The 20,024-nt window shown below is 36.7% G+C and overlaps 1 protein-coding gene across 1 annotated transcript; it reads left to right on the top strand.

Moving 5' to 3' along the window:
• Window positions 1-3,043: 3,043 nt before the first annotated feature.
• ppic (peptidylprolyl isomerase C) lies at window positions 3,044-6,043 on the top strand. The gene is made up of 5 exons (XM_060881147.1): window positions 3,044-3,222; window positions 3,739-3,852; window positions 4,980-5,073; window positions 5,174-5,358; window positions 5,561-6,043. Exons 1-5 carry the CDS (start codon window positions 3,121-3,123, stop codon window positions 5,687-5,689), a joined length of 624 nt encoding a protein of 207 aa, XP_060737130.1. The 5' UTR covers window positions 3,044-3,120; the 3' UTR covers window positions 5,690-6,043.
• The last annotated feature ends 13,981 nt before the right edge of the window (window positions 6,044-20,024 follow it).

The following is a 20,024-nucleotide window of genomic DNA, read 5'->3' as shown; positions in this document are numbered from 1 at the left end:
AAAGGGCTGTTAGAATTGATTCATTCAAATTCATTTTGCATGAATATGTGCCCAAGAAGATGTGCCAAATTCAGAAATGACTGGACAATCCCATGGCAACTCTGAAAAGATCTTAACTCTTCCCAACTCTGACAAGATCTTAACATCAAAACAGAGATTGCCACAAACAGAGAGACATATTCTTGACAGATCAAGGAAATGTTTGGCAAAGCACAGATGAACCTCTTTCCTGATGCCAAATCAACACAGTTTCAACTGTGGTTCTCACTTGTTAAGGGGAAGAAACCACTGATTCTTACCATTTTGCACAAAGTTCAGCAACTATTCTGCAGAGTCCTTCTTATTCCTTTGATATGGCTGGCAAGACCTTGGTATTCTACTGATGCTTTCGTTAATGGTTGGAACATCTTCCACCAGCAGCTTTTTTTGTCCAAAATGGATTTGGCACCCCCAGCCTGGTCTTCTCTTTCTTCCTGTATGAACTGCCAACTGTGACCTAGCAGTCCACAAAACACTTCTAAATGCACAGTCCTTTTATGTCTTTAGGTGTAATTTGTTCTAATGATCTGCACATCACTGACTTGAATTGGTACACTGCTCAATTCCCATAACACTGACTTACCATCCCTGGAAAGCCCCCTTGAAAAATAAAAAGGGTATATGGTGGCCACTACAGCAAATCACGACACTATGGGTGGCATATCCCTGTGAGTTCATAAAATTATTATAACCCAAAAGCTTTCCCCTTCCTTACAAGCTCATGTTAGTTGGCAAACTGAAATGGGATTTGTTAAAAATAAAGTGGGAGAACTTGATGCTCTAAAAGGTTGCCCTGCAAACTTTGATTGCCAAATGACTCTTTGGTGACCATGTGAGTGAACCTGTCATTTCTGGCCAAGGTCAAATAACCAAAATTTATAAATCAGTAGATTGATCTTGTGGTTTTTCATGAGAGGAAATATGCACAGCATGTATATGCGCAACCAGTATATATAACCTAGAGTACTATTTAAACAAGGCCATTTGTTCCTCAGAACTACTGCTAATATGTAAAGCAGGAAAGAGGTGAAAGGATTCCTTTGTAAGGACATCAGGATTGGGCAGTTTTACTTTCAAGCAGGAGTGGATAATCAGATATAAAGTTTGTGGGAAAAAGAAAAGCAGGTTAATTAACATAGAAGCACATACAGTACAACCCCATGGGTTGCTCACACAGCACTGCAAAATGAATTTACTGCATTCATTCTTCTTTAGTAAATTCTTTCTTCTGGTCAGGGATGCTGTGGATAAATTTCTTATTCGATTATATTTTGGGAAACAGTACCAACTAAGCACCAAATTTTGAATCCACACCAAACTATTACAACAATTTCAACAACTCTGAACTAGTTTTGTCAGATTGTGTGAAATATGCCTTCATCCTATCATGCCTTTGACTTTGGAGGGGAAAAGGAAAAGAGGTGGCCATCGACATACCATCGACATACATAGTAGATAATCCGTATTGTGTGCATGTTACTACATTACAGCAAAAAAATACTGGAAGCTGGTATAAATACTACACACTGGCATTAGCATTTTTCATTTTTTTCATCAAGTCAGTACAGTAAATAAACCTATTATGTTATTAGTTATAACTAAGTTCATTATCAAATGTAAACAAAATTATATAAACAATGGTTTGTGTTGATCAGTTTAGCAAAATTCTTGTAATGGGACATAAGCCTGAATAAAAACACATGGTTTTGTTGCCTAGCTCGAAAGTTAGGCATCATTAAATCTATTGAGGTTTGTATAGGACTAAGGACAGTTTTTGTCAGTCTTAAAGCTGCAGACACAATGTTTTCTGAAAACATTTCAATTATCATGATTGATGGAATCTATCAGTGATTCCTGAAACTATTGTTAATTGTTCCAAAACTACTCTGGACCACACCCAACCAGAGGCAAAATAAAACACTATATAAAAATAATTGTTTTTATCACGCATGACAGACATCATCATAAAAATTAAATGAATCCATTAATCCATGACTTTCAACAACACACCAGGGTTCTAGTGCTTGAAATGAAATATGAGGACAATCAGTACCTAGGCTATCATAACCAATTAAGAAAGAAAAACAATAAATATATAACAACACTGTGAAAACTTATCATTATCAAAAAAAAACAACAACAACATGAATTTAAAGTAGGATTAGCAGGTGTTTATCACTAAAAAATAACTGCTAAGAGTAAATCTCCTTGTATTGAGATCTGCTTCCAAATAAATTCTTTCTGCTCATATTTTAAGATGCTCAGTAATAATTAACTTGATTTTTTTAGCAGAATCAGATTTAATTTTGAGGTCATAGGTTTTGTCCTTCATACACTGATTTACAGGCCAAATTAATCAACCAGTTTAGTATTGTCAATTTATGCATTTCTAATGTGCACTTGAATAGCCTTGAGTCTAGTGATATTACTGCCTACAGTAGACCTAATCGATTAAAATTGAGTGAAAACGTAGTTAACTTGTCTACAAGGTGCTACTTGAGCCATTTGCTAACAGAAAATAACTGCTTAGAATCACAGCAGAACCGTTAGAGTAAGCTTTCATACTTGTGTGAACTGTGTAGGCTAACATTAGCGTAGGGGAAAATGTGGTAATAAATAAATAAACAAATAAACAAATAAACAAATAAATAATATAAGATAAATTTGAATAAGATTTTGCAAGTCTTATTTTTTGTTATTTTTTATTTATGTAGTTTTTGATTTCCTGTTCCATGAATATGTAAGAATATGTAAGAATATGTATGAATATGAATGAATGAATGAATGAAATATATCAATGACAATTTGTCCTTATAGGCCATAATGTATATTTACTCTCCATTCTAAGAGCTTATTTCCACAGTACTTTACAATGAAACTGACTACGAGGGACATGGATGACTTTAGCACCAACCCAGACAGTGGGATGAATAAAATCTGTTAAAAAAAATATACAACCTTAATTTCAGTACTCCAGATATGACGTCATCCTCCAGGAGGCGGGGTTTGGATAGCGGAAGTAAACCCCAAATCCCAGCTTACCTCTGCAAAAGCGCATCGCCTAAAGCTCCATATAGAATCATGCAATGGGGAAATTTGTGCCTGAAATTACTTTTTTATTTGCCATTTTTAGGAACTGTGGTTCATTCCAAAGCAAACGCAGGCCCGAGAGTAACGGATAAGGTGAGTGACGTGCTCTGATTGACGTTTTCCGTTGATAAGGCGACACTACATCATCATCACTGATAAAATAACACTGAAAATACCATCTGATGGTGTGTTGGAGAAATTTAACATCAGAAACATAACATTAGAAACGGGAAAATAGTGTATTTTTTTTGTTTCTGGCATAAGATTTTGTCCTTTTTGAAGACAAACGCTGTTATGGGTGTTTTTACAAGCTACTTGCACTACTTGCAGCAGTGACACGTCGACATCTAAAATCACGTCCTCTAAGTAAATGCAGTGTGTGATTTAAGGTGGTGTTCAACACCATCATATTTAGTGTGTAAATACACCCATTCTTATACAGCTGAGAGTAATCCTTCTCGTCAGCCTTATTAATGACATGAATTGGCAATAGGCAGGTATAAATAAAATAACCTTCATGTCGTTGTTACTGGAAAAAAAGAAGCTTGGTTGAAAAAAGATGGATTTCACTGACTTCTCGCCTCTTTCTAACTGTGCTTCCTGTTGCAGGTATTTTTTGACATCACTGTAGGAGGACATGAGGTTGGGAGGATTGTGATTGGGCTATTCGGAGAGGTTGTTCCTCAAACTGTAAAGAACTTTGTTACTCTTGCTTCTGGAGAGGTAATTTTCTTATTTTCTTTTCATTAAAATCAGGCATCACGTTAAAACACTGACAGGTGCAGTGAATAACATTGATTCTGTTAGAAACAAGTGGCATATATTAGGAAGCAAGTGAACAATCAGTTCTCAAACGTGATGTGTTCAAAGCAGGAAAAAAATGAGTAAGTGTAAGGATCTGAATGACTTTGATAAGAGCCAAATTGTGACAGCTAGATAACTGGGCAGAGCATCTCGAAAACAGCAGATCTCGTGGGGTGTTCTGGTATACAATGGTTAGCACCTACCAAAAGTGCTCCATGGAAGAACAACCAGTAAATCAGGACTGAAGGCTAGTCCCTCTGGTCTAGTGTGGATGTTACTTTGACACATACCACCTACGTAAACATAGTTGCAGACCAAGTACACGCCTTAATGGTAACAGTATACCTTAATGGCAGTGGCCACTTTCGGCACCCTGCCGTACACAAAAATTGTTTAGGAATGTTTTGAGGGATATACAAAGAGATCCAGGTGTTGACTTGTTTTCCAGATTCCCCAGATGTCAGTCTTATTAAGCATTTGTATTATTCATTCATTCATTCATTCATTCATTTTCTACCGCTTATCCGAACTACCTTGGGTCACGGGAAGCCTGTTCCTATCTCAGGCGTCATTGGGCATCAAGGCAGGATACACCCTGGACGGAGTCATTTGTATTATGTGCTGGTCAAATGAGTCTGAGCAACAAGGCCCCAACACACAACTTAGAGGAATTAAGGGATCTGCTGCTAATGTCTTTGTGGGGGATGTGATAGCCTAGTGGTGAAGGTGTTGGATTACTAATTGGAAGGTTGTGAGTTCGATTACCCATGTCTACCAGGCTGCCACTGCTGGGCCCTTGGGCAATCTCCTTAACCCTCAATTGCTTAGTTGTATAAAAAATGGGATAAAAATTTAAGTCGCTCTGGATAAGGGCATCTGCTAAAAATGCTGAAAATGTTGGCATAAACAATGTTAGGCAGGTGGTTTTAATGTTATGGCTGATTGACGTACATTGTAACTTTAGAAAATTCATTCAGTCTAAATAACAATAGTTTGCAGTGTGCAGGCTTTCCATGACATGTCCATCATTCATTTGCTGTTTATAGAAAGGATATGGCTACAAAGGAAGTAAGTTTCACCGTGTCATCAAAGACTTTATGATTCAAGGAGGGGACTTCACATCTGGAGATGGAACTGGAGGTAAACAGCGTTCTTAAGTAGTTAATATCAAACCTAATTAATTATTATTGTTTTTGTGCACAGTACTTCAAATTTCTCATAAGTGTTCTCCACATTACAGGTAAAAGCATCTACGGAAAGACATTTACAGACGAAAATTTTAAGCTAAAGCACCAGGGCACAGGTTGGGTCAGCATGGCTAATGCAGGCCCAGACACTAATGGCTCACAGTTCTTCATCACATTAGCACGGGCTCCCTGGCTAGATGGCAAGCATGTTGTCTTTGGCAAGGTCTTGGATGGAATGGTAAGTCTGTGTGCTGTTATTATACCTCAAAAATGCTTAACTTTACAGGTCTTGATCCATTAATTGTTTGTTTAAACAAAGGGAAAAAAACTATTAACAATCATTGCCGACAAGCAATAATCGTAGAAATTATGTACGATATCTGTATAAGCCTTTAGTTGTCACGAACAAAAAATATTTGTCTCTCTTTCCATCTCTCCAGACTGTTGTTCATACCATTGAGCTCCAGGACACAAATGACAGAAATATGCCTTACACGGAGTGTGTTATAGTGAACAGTGGGAAGATCGAAGTCAAAGCACCGTTTGTCGTAGAAGTGGAGGGTTGGTAGTATCATACACAACACAGCTCTGGACTTAAGTTCCCTTTCTTCATCCTGTTAATGGTCATTTGATTGGCTAAAACATATCATTTGGTTATATAATTATAATTATTCAGGGAGACGCAACATGCATTCACTCATGTATAAAATATGTAATATTGCCAAATTAGTGTATTCCCAAAAAGTATTTACTAAGGGTTCAAATGTAGTATTTATTTGTTATAATTGAGGGATCCTGGTGCCAAAAACAGTTACACTTGAACATACTGTGTCAAAGAATTAAGTACATTTTTTAGAATTTGAAAAATGTAAAAAGTTCGTATTGTAAAGTACACAGAATAAAGACTTTGGTTATCAAAACAGCCTGAATAGTTGGTTCGGTATTTTATTTTTTATTCATGTACATAATCTCCCTCCTCTTCTTTTTGTTCATATACTTTTTTATACATTATATTAAAGCATGTTTAACATTTTCTCCTTAAACATTAAATTATAAATCAAACTATGAGTAACTTTTTTAACTTTAAAAATGAGTGATTTATTTAAATGCCTGTAATTTAGAAATTTGACTTCTTTCCCTACCTCTATGCATATGATAATAAAGAAAACAACCCATTTATGTATGGATTATTTATTTTACCAGTAATGGAAAGGGAACATTAGAGTTATGGGCCTTGCAGTGGCAGATTGGTGGACCTGGGATTCAAACTCAGGACTTTCTGATCAGTAGTCCAACGCCTTAACCATGAGCTACCACATCCCTATTACATCCCTAACACTTTGTTTGTGAAGCACCTTTTCATTTTATTACATTTCTCAGATTATTGGCATGGCATATCGTGACTTAATACTTCATATTTTACCACTCTTTCTCGAGCTATCAAAGGCCCTTTCCTTTGCACATCCACAGATTTTAGTTTGAATCCAAATCAGAAACACTAATCTGAACAATGAAGCCATTCTTTATTGATGTGGATGTATGTTTTAGTTCACTGTCCTGCTCAAAGGTGGAATTCCTTTTTACTACCTGAAATTTTGTGTAGCTGTTCATGATTCTCTCCACCTTGATAAAAGCTCTAGTTCTGGCTGAAGAAAAGCAGCCCTAAAGCTTGATGCTGCTAAAACCATGTTGCAGTGTTGGTATGATGGTCATATGGTAATTTAGTGATTTGGTTCATTTTCTTTTTAAAATTATGCAATTATTATATCTTTTGGAATTGGTTTTATCAGACCATATTACATTTTGCCACGTTATCGGGTGAGTATTTTTTTATGTGAGAAAGGGCTACCTTACTTCATAGCTCAGACATGTAAAGAATATGAATTTATATTTGTAATCAGTAAAAACTATTCCAGCAGCTCCATTAATGTTGCCATGGGTCTCTTGGCAGCCTGGTAAGTTTTTGTCATTTCATAAATTTGAATGATTTACTCTGAACACAGCCACATACTCAATAATGAGCTCTAAAGCTATATTTATGCATTAAGTAAAACAAACACATTTATGGTCCTGAAAATTCATGGTTAGTGTTAATGAGACCTGATATCAGTTTTTTAAGCCAAGGTTACAAACAACAATTTGGCATTTTAGAGACTACAGATCAAATAGCACTTACTTTGTTCTGAAGAACCTCTTCAGCACAAAGGGTCTAACAAATCAACCACAGAAAGAATTCTGAATGCAACTAAGAGGTTATTGCAGAGATATAGAGGTGTTTAGGTGTGTATCACTGAATCAACAATGAGCATGTTCAAAGCTGGAGTTGTGTCTGGAATGGGCCTAGAGGAGGATGCGAGCTGGATGACAGGCTTCATTACCAGCTCAGCTCAGCACTGCAGTTGGAGTCCCTCAGGAGCCCTGCTGCTGCATGATGGGACAGTTTGCTGGAAAGGTCAAAATCAGACAAATCAGCCTCGTACAAACCATGTTAAACTGCTGCTGATAGAGCCAAGCCTGGAGCGTTTTGTTGTGCCAAAAATGAATTGCTACTGTGATAGGTAGGTTGGATGGACTGTTAGAATCACATTATTTCAATTATTGACCATGCTGTAATGATAGTGACTAACCCTGTTATATTATTCTTTAACAAATACCACTAAATACTCCAGGACTTGACAATTAGGTCCTATTTTACCATATCACCATGTTTGACAGAATTCTGACACATGTAGCAAGAAAAGTTACTGCTCAAATGATACTTTGTAGGGCACTGTTGATTTATAAAAAAGCATTTATGTCAAAGACCATATGCTAGATGAATAATATGAAGATTTGTTTGGCATGGTAGCAATAAATAATGTTACACTGGGCTTCACATCTGCACAGTAAAATCTACATTGTCAAATTAATTAATATCGAATATAAAGTAATTAGCACTGATTGTAATTCCTAAAATAAAACTAAAAGTTACAGGTAACATAGGCTTTCATTAATTGTACTAGAGATGTATTAGAGATATGAGAGTTTATTTTTGTTAAGCTTTTTTTATTTGAAACCGAACTGAATTGAACTGAAGTTCTGAAATTTGCAGGCCCTTAAGTCTGAAACATTTCCACTCTCTTTCAAAATGTGGCTGAGCAGCTCCAGAAATCGTTAAAGCTCTATCTCTTTACACTCAGAAGAAGACACCAGGTGGACAGCATTGATCTTTCCTTCAAGCTCTTTTACTGGCTCTGCGCTCCACGTCACCAATTGTCTGGCTTTTTCTCTTTCAGCCATTAAAATATGGTCAGAAATTTACAAAAGGTACTTGTTCTCCCCTGACCCCGGCAAGGTACCATCACTCAGCGGAAAACATTGTGAAAATATCAAAGGGAAATGGTGTCTGACAAGGGAGAGGTATAAACAGTGTAATGATTTCCCCAGAGTTTCTACCAGGAGCCAGTGTCACCCGAAAGCGGCATAAATGGTGACATATCCTCACTTAGGATAGCAGGGAAATCGAACACTGACATTCTTTTAGGGCCTGAGCCTCCTCATCAGCCAATTACTGTGGTAACTGGAGAGCGCACTTCCCCAAGCAAGGGCTGGAATGCCACAGACCTTCTGAGATTGGGACTGTGTACATTGCCAGAACAACCTGAATTGGACAGGCCTTGGGGTTTTCATACCAAAAGGTGATATTTATGAATTAACTTAAGCTTCTCTTTATCCAACTCTAAATCAACTTAGTTGTAATAGTCATTTCTTTCTGTGGACGGCTTTCTTAACTTACGCCCCAACCTCCTCTTTTAACAAAGAACTTAACAAGAAAAGCCATGCTTGAAAAATGCCTCCACTTTATAAAATCTTACATAAAGTTTTAAAATAGCAAGACAGGGTTTAGTCAGAAAGGATGGATGAAAGCAGTTAGGTTTTTAACATTTAATCATTGAGATGTTGCATTTACACAAGAGCCATTGTGTTAAATTTATGCATTACACTACATTTATCATGAGCAGGATGCACAGTCTCAGATGTGTTGCTTAATAAATCAGGTGGCACTATGTAGGAAAATTTTAGGGTTTTTATTCCATAAAAGAAGTTTGGGGAAAAGAACAATCACCAGCACCTGTTTTTTTGACTACGATTCACATATTCTGTATATCATTTTTAAACCTGGCTATGTAAGTAGTGAAAAAATACACATGACACATTATATTGCTGCATAAGTCCAGCATTAAGTTCAAATGAGACTTGTTTCAGCTTGGACGAGGAATGGTCACTGCACCAACTTTTACCTGGTGCAACTTAAAATAATTATTTAAATATATTTTCCAAAACAACACATTTGACTTGTATTTGCAGGTGCTCTCAAAAATCTCTGCAAGCATGGTTTTACAGTGAGGTTAAAGCCACCCCTGTTTTTGTCTCACTAATGCATCTCCTCCACACTCTGATGCTATGCGGGAAGAGCTTGGTTGCAGCCCCCCTTTCCATTCCCTCTGAAACTAATTAGTGCTGAAGGCTGAAGCTGGGGTGAGACATAGAAGCGTTGAGTGTGTGTGTGTGTGTGTGTGTGTGTGTGTGTGTGTGTGTGTGTGTGTGTGTGTGTGTGTGTGTGTGTGTGTGCAGGGGGGTCTTTCTATTATTGCAGCAAAGAGCATTCATCCTTGAAAAAATGGATTCTGGGCAGCAGCTTACTTGATCCTGGCATCAAGGCCTCATTATTGGTGTATAACTGTATGATGATTTCCATTCAGCTGCTTTTACCTCTGTCTAGATGACTGTCAGAAGAGGTCACTGTTCATGTTCTAATGTGTATAGCGTTTGAGCTTCCAGAATTCAGGCTATAAAGCTCTTAAACGTCTGTGTGGCTTTGTGAGTCCCACACCAAGGTGAAGCTTAAAAACTTACAGTGGCTTAAATTGCTTGTCAAAATATAATGGAGTATTTTGCAGTTGACACCTATTTATTTGACATACAAATGCAATTGGATTCAGTCTCACATTGTGTCTTTCTTTGTTTTGAAGGATGGTTAGGGAGGCAGTTAGGATGGACAGACTTGCTCTCTGTGCCCTGACCAGAACTGCCCCCCGCTCGCCTGTAGGGCCTGGATCAATAGCAGCTGAATGCCATCTGCTTGGGGCAGCAGAACACCACCAGAAGTCTGCACCATGCATCTTCTCCTATTGAAAGGTTATTTTTATGTGAGTAAACAATTCATCCTCTAGCCTCTGCGCTTTTTGCTCATTTACCCAACACCCCTCCTCATCCCCTGCTTGCTTGATCGATGCAATATGCAAAACGGGCTGAAAAAAAAATTGAATCCTAAGAGTGAACCTGATGCCCAGGTGACAGCAAATCAATTAGCCTCCCTGTTAAACTCTGACGCACAGCCAAAGTGTTTCATAGTCACACATGCAAATCTTCTCACAGCTCCCCTTTCCAGAGAAATTAAAATGCTTAGATTCTCCTAATACCCTAAACCTTTTTAAGCACCTTGATAAGAAGGTGGGGCAATCAGCCATTGGGTATACTTTTGAATTAGGCTCATTTAATGAGGCCCTACTTCATTCCCTCACATGCACTTCAACATCATTTCTATATTTGTTACCAATTATGCATATTTATGACTTTTTTGACCATGTAGTGTACCTGTGGAGATTGCAACAGAGTATGAATTACGAGGACAGTAGGACATTCTGATGAGATGATGCGTGTGTTTCGGAGCATCATCGCTTGCCTGACTTCTCAGCAGTGGCGTCCGGGGAGACGGATATTTTCACGGCACGCTCTGCTGGCCACGGAGAACCTGTTACAGCTCCAGGGGAATTGTTTGGCTCTTATTAGATTTTCTACAGCACAGCTATTAGTGATAAATGTACTGCTGCATTCACTGTCAAGTTAATCAATGCTGCCAAAGTTTTGTTGCCCTAACAGCAATCTATAAAGCAAGACCGTTTCATTCTGTCTTCTCCCTTCAACCCCATTCTCTCTCATGACAACTCTGTCCACCATTGGGCCCTATGTTAGTCTGGTTCTACTTTAAGAGCGGTGTGCTGGGACAAGCACGTGCTTGAGCAAAATCCACAATTTGAAATACTGTCTTAAAAAGCAGGGCAATTGCTGTGATGCCTGACCTGTCAAAGAAATTGTTTAAAAACCAGAGTCACTCAAATAGATCCAGTTTGATGGTTAAAACGCTGGCAAATCGATAACTTCACAGATGATAGAACGTTGTCAAGTTGTCAAGTTTTTTTAAGTGTACTCTTCTTGACAACAAAACCCTTATTTTCAACAGCTGTATAGTGTAGCTGTAAAAAGATGAAAGGAGTGGGATCAAAAGATAGGAGGAGTGATGAAGCAGGGGAAAAGAAATAAGACCTAACTCTCAAATGTATGGCACTGTCATCAAGCATCCACTATGGAGACTGCTAAAACAAATGACTACTGTACAGTTTTAACACAATTATAGGCTTATGAAATATGAATTTTCATTGATTTCCTTTCCTCTCTTACCCATGATCATTCAACTGCATGTATGAAATACTCGAACATAAATTATGAAACACTGCTGACATTTATTATTACTTATTTTTTTCCTGTTCATTTGTTACTGTTTGCATTGGCATTATTTTTGTCTTTAGATTTTTTTATTTTATTTTATTTATTTTTTTTAAACAGGATGTAATGTTCTTCACAAAATTGCTGATAATTCATTGTGGCTCCTTGGCAGCAAAGGCTCCATATACTCTGCCCAAGTGAGTGAGGGGCTAGTTGATGAGGGCGCACAGAGGCACAATTACTGGCAAAGAGCAAGAGAAAAACACTGTAACCTGGCTGGAGAATACCGATTAACCTTTTTTCACACAGTTGACAAATGAATTGCATCAACGGTACACGGCAGCATTTATCAACGCCTGTCCACACTTAGAGACCTGCTTCAGCTAAAGAAAAATAACAAGTTTCTGCTAATAGAGCAAAGCTGCATGCAGCAGCACATTATGTTGTCACACACTTTGGAATCTGATATCAATCTTGTTTGATCTTGGAGTGAAAAGAGGATTCCTTGCTTGTTGAAATAAAGAATTTATTATGTACCATTTATTGAGAATGATAAACAAAATTTATTTTCAAAATTTACAAAATTAAATTCTCAACAAAATTGAGAAAAATAAAAAGTTATTATCATACTAGCAAAGTTGCAGAAATTGTGCTTTTGCTACTAAATCTAACAGTAATTGTGATTGTATATAATTTTGTATGTAAAATGACAATGATTTCCAGGATAGAACAACTGAATGGAAGTGCAGTTAGCACATTCAGTTTAATAAAATAGTGAATTCATATTCAATAGAATTATTTTACTTAAATGTATCCGTTATTAAATTCCGATTGGATCCCACACTGCATGTTTTCCACTTTGACTCTCAAGGTTTTAGATTTAAGCTAGTAATACTGGCCTGTCCCAAGGCTGGCCTTTGTCCACAAAAGGTCACTTATCTGACATGTTAAAGTGTCATTTGCATTTAAGTGTGCATTTTATTGACCTTTACTTTCAAGATCTTGACTGCCTGCCATTAATGCACTTCGTGGTGTGATGTGTTCACTCAGCACATGCGGCAATTGTCAATTAAAGGCTCTCTAATTGTGCCTCTATTCAACAAGCCACATCTAATATGCTTGCTTTACAATTAAGAACATTGGCCAGGCTGTTAAATTTTGCCTTTTAATGAGGACTTAGTGTCAAACGTAACCACAAATCATGATACAACCTGTGACCAGCAAAGGCCTGCACCCTCATCAATTCTGTTTTATATACTGAATTTGTTTTCTCATGTACTTTGGCCATTTCAGAGCTAATGGGCAAATCTGCTAACAAGAACTAAGCCTTGTCCCATGCTTATCCACACATATTTTGGGACAATAAACTGAATCAAGACCAAGATAGGATTATTTTTCTTTATTAAGTGAACAGTGTCCCTGGGGAAACAAAACAAAGCAAACAATTAATCTTTTCCTTCTATTTGTGTGGAGGAAGGGGCCCCGGCTGGAATGAAGGTGGTCTCTACCTGTAGCAAGCTAGACTGGAATAATGAGGCCAGTGCTGGGGAATAAATGGACTCCTGTGAGAACCCAGCTGACAGTTCATCTACCCCCTCTTTCTAATAATACGACCCATGCAACCATCACCTATAACAAAAAAAAGAAGAAAAAAAACAAGAGTATAATTAACAAGATTCAGTGTACTAATTGTAGGGAGCCATTAAAAAGTAAGCAGAGAAAGTACATTAATTGCTATTCCTAACAAAGTGTTTAATCAAATTAAGTCAAGCTTCACTGTTCACAGTTGGATAAGCAAGAAAAGCCTATCCCAGCATTCCCTATATCAATAGGTGTTGGGAGCTTGTCTATGGACAAATTGTTACATTAGAGTTTCTTTTGTATACTTTAAACAGTTTAACAGCAAATTACAGGACATTGAAACTCTGCAGTATGTCTGTTGGCATAGGTTCTTGCAAAAAGGAATTAAAAATAGTTTATCCATTTTGGAAAGTAATAAGCTAATATGGCTTTTTTTTGTATGATCTTAGAGAATCACATAGGATTACGAGCTGCTGTTTATTTTGCAATTTAGTATATTTAAAAAAGGCAAATAATAATAATAATAATAATAATAATAATAATAATAATAATAATAATAATAATAATAATAATGCATTTTTATTTATTTGGGTTCTAAATGTTCTAGAGGAAAATGACATACTAATTCTGTATTCTGAGGATAATTCTGATGGCAGATGTGTGTATCCAAGTAAACATCTTTTATTTCAAAAACGAGTCATCTGTAACATTTCTTTTTGCTCTTTTCCAAGTCAAAATGACATGGTAAACATTGTGTAAACACAACAAATAGTGTAAGCATCTCAATTTGTTCAAGCAAAAACAGAAAGCCATAGCAACTAGTGTCACAGTCCACTGACAAAATCAGTGCAGACTATGTTGTCCTACATTCCTGTACCAGCTTCCCTAAAAACCTGTGGACTCATGAGGGATAGAGAGAGAGAGAGAGAGAGAGAGAGAGAGAGAGAGAGGTGAGGGGAGAGGAGCGGAGCGGAGCTATGCAGGGCTGATAGAAACAGTGATGGATTCCAGTTATTAGCAGATCAAAAAGATGGATGGCTCTCTGCTCCACCCAATCAACATCATCATCTAGATCTATTTAAAGATAGTCTTTGTGCTAATCAACTTATTTAAGCTGTTGATAATATCAGAGGCCAGAATAATCTGCTGTGCCAGGACTCATCCCCCAGATCGATAAAATCACTTGAGCCAGCGCAAACAGAGGTAAGTAATGACTATCCTGGTCATTAATATTATTTAACAGTCCTCGTCAGACTTAATGAAGAAGAAAAACTACCCCAAACCTGCACTGGTTCATTATGAAAACTAACGCAGCTTAAATTCAGTGGGTTTGTATTGCAGACATTTAATTGTAAGTTATGTATAGCATGAAGAGACTCTGATTATATAGTTGGTGATAATAATGCACAAATTATTTGGGACCCATAGCTACAAACTTGTTAAGCCACCCTTCGACCAGAACTATACAATTTGCTGTTTTTAAGAGGAAACCTGGAGGAATTCCACACATACTGTACATATGGAGAACATATTAAAATTACCTGAGCTCTTGGGTCAGATTGGAACCCTGGACATATGAGACAACAATCCATTCATGCTCAAACATGCAGTGGTATTAATGAGAGGAACCAATTCCAAAGAACACTAAATGTGTTTAAAGCTACATAATAATACTCTGTTCTATTCTAGCCTGGTCATTAAACTGTACAGTTTATACAATTTAAATATTAATTATACCTTGGGTATTTTGTCACATTTACTTTAATAATACTGGTACACATAAAAAGTTTAATAATTCTAGATTTGTAAGTGCATTTGTGAGATCATGCCCTCAAGTAAATGACATTAGGAATGAACTGGAACTGGAGCTGGTGCTGGATACGGAAAATTCTTCAGGTTCAAATCTGGGCTTCATGACTTTCATAAACACTAATAATTATTTATTTTTCACAGTTATTTTTGACAGTATATACAGTAAATTCCTTCATATAACAGCAGCCAGTTATCTGAAGACAACTGCCCCAGGAGGCCATAAACTCAATATTCCCAACAAAACCTTTAAAACCACAAAAGTGGTACTTTTTGTACTTCTCTTCAGGCCCATCCTGAGGTAAGAGATATTTGGACAGAGAGCCAGATCCAGTGACAGTCATTAACAATGGCTGGGCCTGAATGAAGACAAACTGGAGACAAGCCTAGTTTCCAGTAGAGCTAAGCTGCTTACAAGATAAATACTCAGAGGCTGACCCTTCGGCCCATGATGAACAACCTCTCATGTTCCAAGCAGCCTTTGGCTACAACTCAGGCAGGGTTGGGGGAGAGGGGAGTATGAACCAAACCACTGGTCATAATACAGAAAGCAAAAGGGTTTCAAGTTGAAGATATGGATGAGAAACTATGAATAGAGAGGAACATTGTGTAATGTAAAAAAAATTTTTTTTACATTTATTCATTTAAAAGAGCCTTTTATTCATTGTGTATTTAATTAATTCATTTACAAAATGACTCATAACAAACAGGCCCTCAAGAAGACTGTGAAATAAAGCAAGACCAATTGGAGGATTCATACAGCAACTAATGACCAATCGCATGTAGACTATGTTTTTTTTTTATTGCTTTCCAAACAAAAGACCCTTGACACTGTATCTAGGCTGTCCCAATAGTGGAACCAAGGTCAGCATAAGGTCTATTGCCCATCCTAATTACAAAACACAGGCAGCTCAAATGCCCTGAGGTCAAGTGAAGAAAAGATGTGGAGGAGGAAACAGCATGGAATAAAGCCACAGATCTTTGCAGGCTTACTGAGAGTGGATTAGAGCTGATCCACAATATAATCAATGAATATATTTTTTTTTAAAAATCCAATTGTGGTCAAAGGGGAGCCAATATGTTCTATATATTCATTGTACTGAATATAACCTGGCAAATTACACAGATTTCAAAATCTGTCTCTTTGGGGAATTTAGTCATATTGAAGCTGCTGTAAGTGTGATATATAAATCACTGAATTGTCCTATAGAACCTTATAAATCAAAGGTCAGAGGATCTGCTGCTGATTGGTTGAATGTGTTACACTACAAGCACAATTACAAACACAAAATATACAAAAACAAAAAATTTAAAAATGCATTGAAAAAGAAAGCATAAGGGAATAGAGTGACCATCAGTTCTACTGTACATATAATATACCTTAACTAAGTATGCACAAAACCTTCAACTCAGATTCAGACAAAGGGTTAATTAATCAACATATTTATTCTTATCCTGAAAATATGATGCACATTCTATCCATATATGTGAAGATAATTCTCTCTTCACATAAAGGTTGTTAAGTGTGTCCACTCAGCAAGAGCGAAATGATTCACCAGTATTATCCTATCAAACATATTTAATTTATATAGAAGAAAATTCAACTTCCAGATATATATATATATATATATATATATATATATATATATATATATATATATATATATATATATATATATATATATATATATATATATATATGACTTCTATATCTTCTAATAAATTATCAACTTTACTAGACCACTTTGCTGTTATCCACTTTACAGATTCTCCTCAGGAGCTTATATTGTAGGCTCTGGATAATCAACTTGTCTTCCTTTCCATTACAGAGCAAGAAAAGAAAGCAGAAGAAGAAAAGAGGGTTTTTTGTCTGTGCACTCCTGCACTACATCTAAAAATAAGCTGATAGTAAAGGTTTCTTGCAGCTTGTAGCCTCCCGGCCCTTAACCTCTCCCAAAGTTGTAGATGAAATGTCAGTGCTGGACCCTCAGGTATAAGTTAGCGGCCTAACTGGACAGCGCCATGGTATGAATCACTGTCATTCTAAATGTAGAATCAGCAATTCCAGAGCCTTCCTATCTGGAAATGTAAAAGGGAGTAAGAGCTGCTCCAGGAGCTTTGCTATTGATTTTTCCCTCTGAACAAAGAGACTTTCGCAAATACATGATACATCATAATCATGTAATTTGTACCTTCGAGTCAACAAAAAAAATCCAGAAAAAGTTGCCCTGTAAAAGTATTATTAAAAGTGTCCATAAATAAATAAATAAATAAAATAAACAAACTCAGAATTTTTTAAAAATACTATATGGTATATTTAAATATGCATCTTATTACCATTTGAGATAACCAACTAATTATATATATTTTTTGCACTCCAGTATAGTATATCTTGTTGTTCATATTGTTGTTCTTGTAATTTTGGCTGTAATAACAATTATTTTTGCAAGTTGTAATTCTTTAAAATTGCTGGTCTTTGTGTGTGAGAGTGTGTGTGTTTGTAGCAATTCTTAGCTTTAGCACTTATTTAGCTGTGGTTCTCTGATATTTTTATATAATCTTTCTGTCTGACAGTACCTTAAAACACCATGTTCTTGGACCATCCTCCATACAATTCAACAAATGCAAAAAAAAAAAATGCTGTTTTTTGAAAAAAAACAGAAAAAAAAATGGAAAACTCACTTTCTTTCCTGTTTATTATGCCCTAGCAGCTACAAAGGACTACCTGTTTTACCCCAAACTGCCTAAAACATAGCAATTTCTCTCATGTAACTAGGAAACAAAAACTAATGGTTATCTACAATATTTGAATGAAATTTCCAAAAATTGCTGATGATATATCCCTGCAATTATACTTAGAAAGTGAGAGGGTCAGAGAGAGAGAGAGAGAGAGAGAGAGAGAGAGAGAGAGAGAGAGAGAGAGAGAGAGAGAGAAGAGAAGAGAGACATACAGGCTGTCTGATCCTTTCTCTCTCCTACCCAGCAGACTTGGCAATGCATGCCACACTGCATCACACCCAGTTTGCCTCCTTTTCCCAGACAGTCTGAAACACTTTTCCTGATCTCTTTCATCTTGATGTATTGTCAATATATAGATTGTTGTGCTCTCTAATTCAGTGAAAAATCTAGTTTTCCATTAGTCTCTGCCTTTCTAATTTTTGCCACCTTTTTGCCACGTGTAATTATTAAAGGCAGATTCAAGAAAGCAATTACTGAACTTAGAGTTTGTATCTTTGAAATCTTAATAAGCAGCAAGCTCTCGTCCTGGGAGAGAGCACAAGATAATTCGAAAGGTCTTTCTAGTTGCTCAGCAGAAGAATCTGGAGGGTTTTCCCCCATCTGTGCTACCAGAAGTCATTATTTCTATGCTTGAAAACATTACAATAAACTCATAAGGTATTAATGTGTAATGAAAGTGTAGTAAAATTATAATCAATTTGGAGATTTAAACCCATGTGCCCTGATATTGTAATGTTGCATAGAGCTTTTTGCCTTTGCAGATATGACATTGCTTATACCAGCCCTGCAAATGTACATCAAGATCACATCTATGAGACATTAACTATGCCAGCAAGCTTTTGTTATTTTATTACACTTTAGCTGTTATATGACTGATGAATCATGAACTCTAATTATATATTTGCAACTCTTACTACCACAGTCTATATTTAATATTATTCTGAAAAAGTGCTTGGGGTCATCATCTGCTTTATTGCTGATGGGCTTTTTCCCTGTTCTAATGCTGCAAAGGGAAAACTGTCAAGCTAGTTTCTGACACACATTTGCATTCTTCAATGACAAGTGACACGACTGAAAGGCCGCAGAAAACTGTTTATTGATCACTGTAAAACTATTCAAAGGAGCAGACAAGGCTATATCTAAAGGAGCTTGCTTTCATGAAAGACATTACAGGCCTGTGTGCAGCAATAGACTTAAAGAACACAACTTCATTATATCATGCCACTTGTATTTATTTCGCTGTAAAGGTCTTCCAGATTGGTGTGTATAGATTGTGATGGGAACAGGCTTAGTGTTCATCAGACCTATTAAGTGTTCGGTGTGGCTATTCATAATCTATTGCATACTAAATGCCTGAGATGTCATGGCGCATTTACAGGGTGAGGAGCTGGAAAACGGCCAGCTAATGAAATGGGAGGAACTTGCAGCCAAAGCTGTTTGACACTGTCAGCTGCCCCCTTCTTACAATTACATCAATTCCCATTGCAATTCTGACCTTTTCCTTCAGAGAACAAAGAAATTATACAAAAAGCTTTTAGATTAGGACCTCAACTGCACATCCATAGTGACTCCTACTTGAGAACACACAAAAAAAGTCTTAAAATTGCTGAGATTTTTGAAGAATCTCTTTTAAACCTTGAAAATATTACACTTTCCATAGTAATACAAAAATTACTTGAATGTGTAATATTCTACTCCAAACAGAACACTATGGGGCTTTTAACACTGTGCTTAAGCATGGGGTATTGTTGCTCTAATCCCAGCTTTTAACTTTTTTAGAGGTTCGTTTCACACTTTCAGCAGGGTCAGCACCAGTTTTTTCTCAGGGTTATAGAACCCTGCAATGTCCAAATACTGTATGTACAGTGTTAAACTTTAAAGCTTGATGCTCAGAAAGAGACACACAATCAGAAATTAAATAGTCTATGCCTTTTATCATGTACTTTGTGTAGTCATGGAGACGTCTTATGTTGTGTAAGAACTACTTCTTATGTCTTTTTTAAGAGGCTTAAAACAGCCAAGAAGGATTTATGTAACTGATGTGAAAGCATGAGACAAACCATTATAAACCGGTCACACACTGTATTTATACAAACATGGTTGTTGGCACCTCAAATATACAGATAAGAACATTAACCCAGGGTTTAGGAATGTACAGTGTGAAATGTCAGTTTATGAATACCCAGGATTAATTGTTAAATTGGTACAATATGAGCAGTGTGGAATGTG

This window comes from Tachysurus vachellii, chromosome 11, assembly GCF_030014155.1.
Source record: "Tachysurus vachellii isolate PV-2020 chromosome 11, HZAU_Pvac_v1, whole genome shotgun sequence".
Taxonomy (NCBI): Eukaryota; Metazoa; Chordata; class Actinopteri; order Siluriformes; family Bagridae; genus Tachysurus; species Tachysurus vachellii.
Note: the sequence above shows the minus strand (reverse complement) of the source record. Positions and strands in the feature narration are given on the sequence as shown.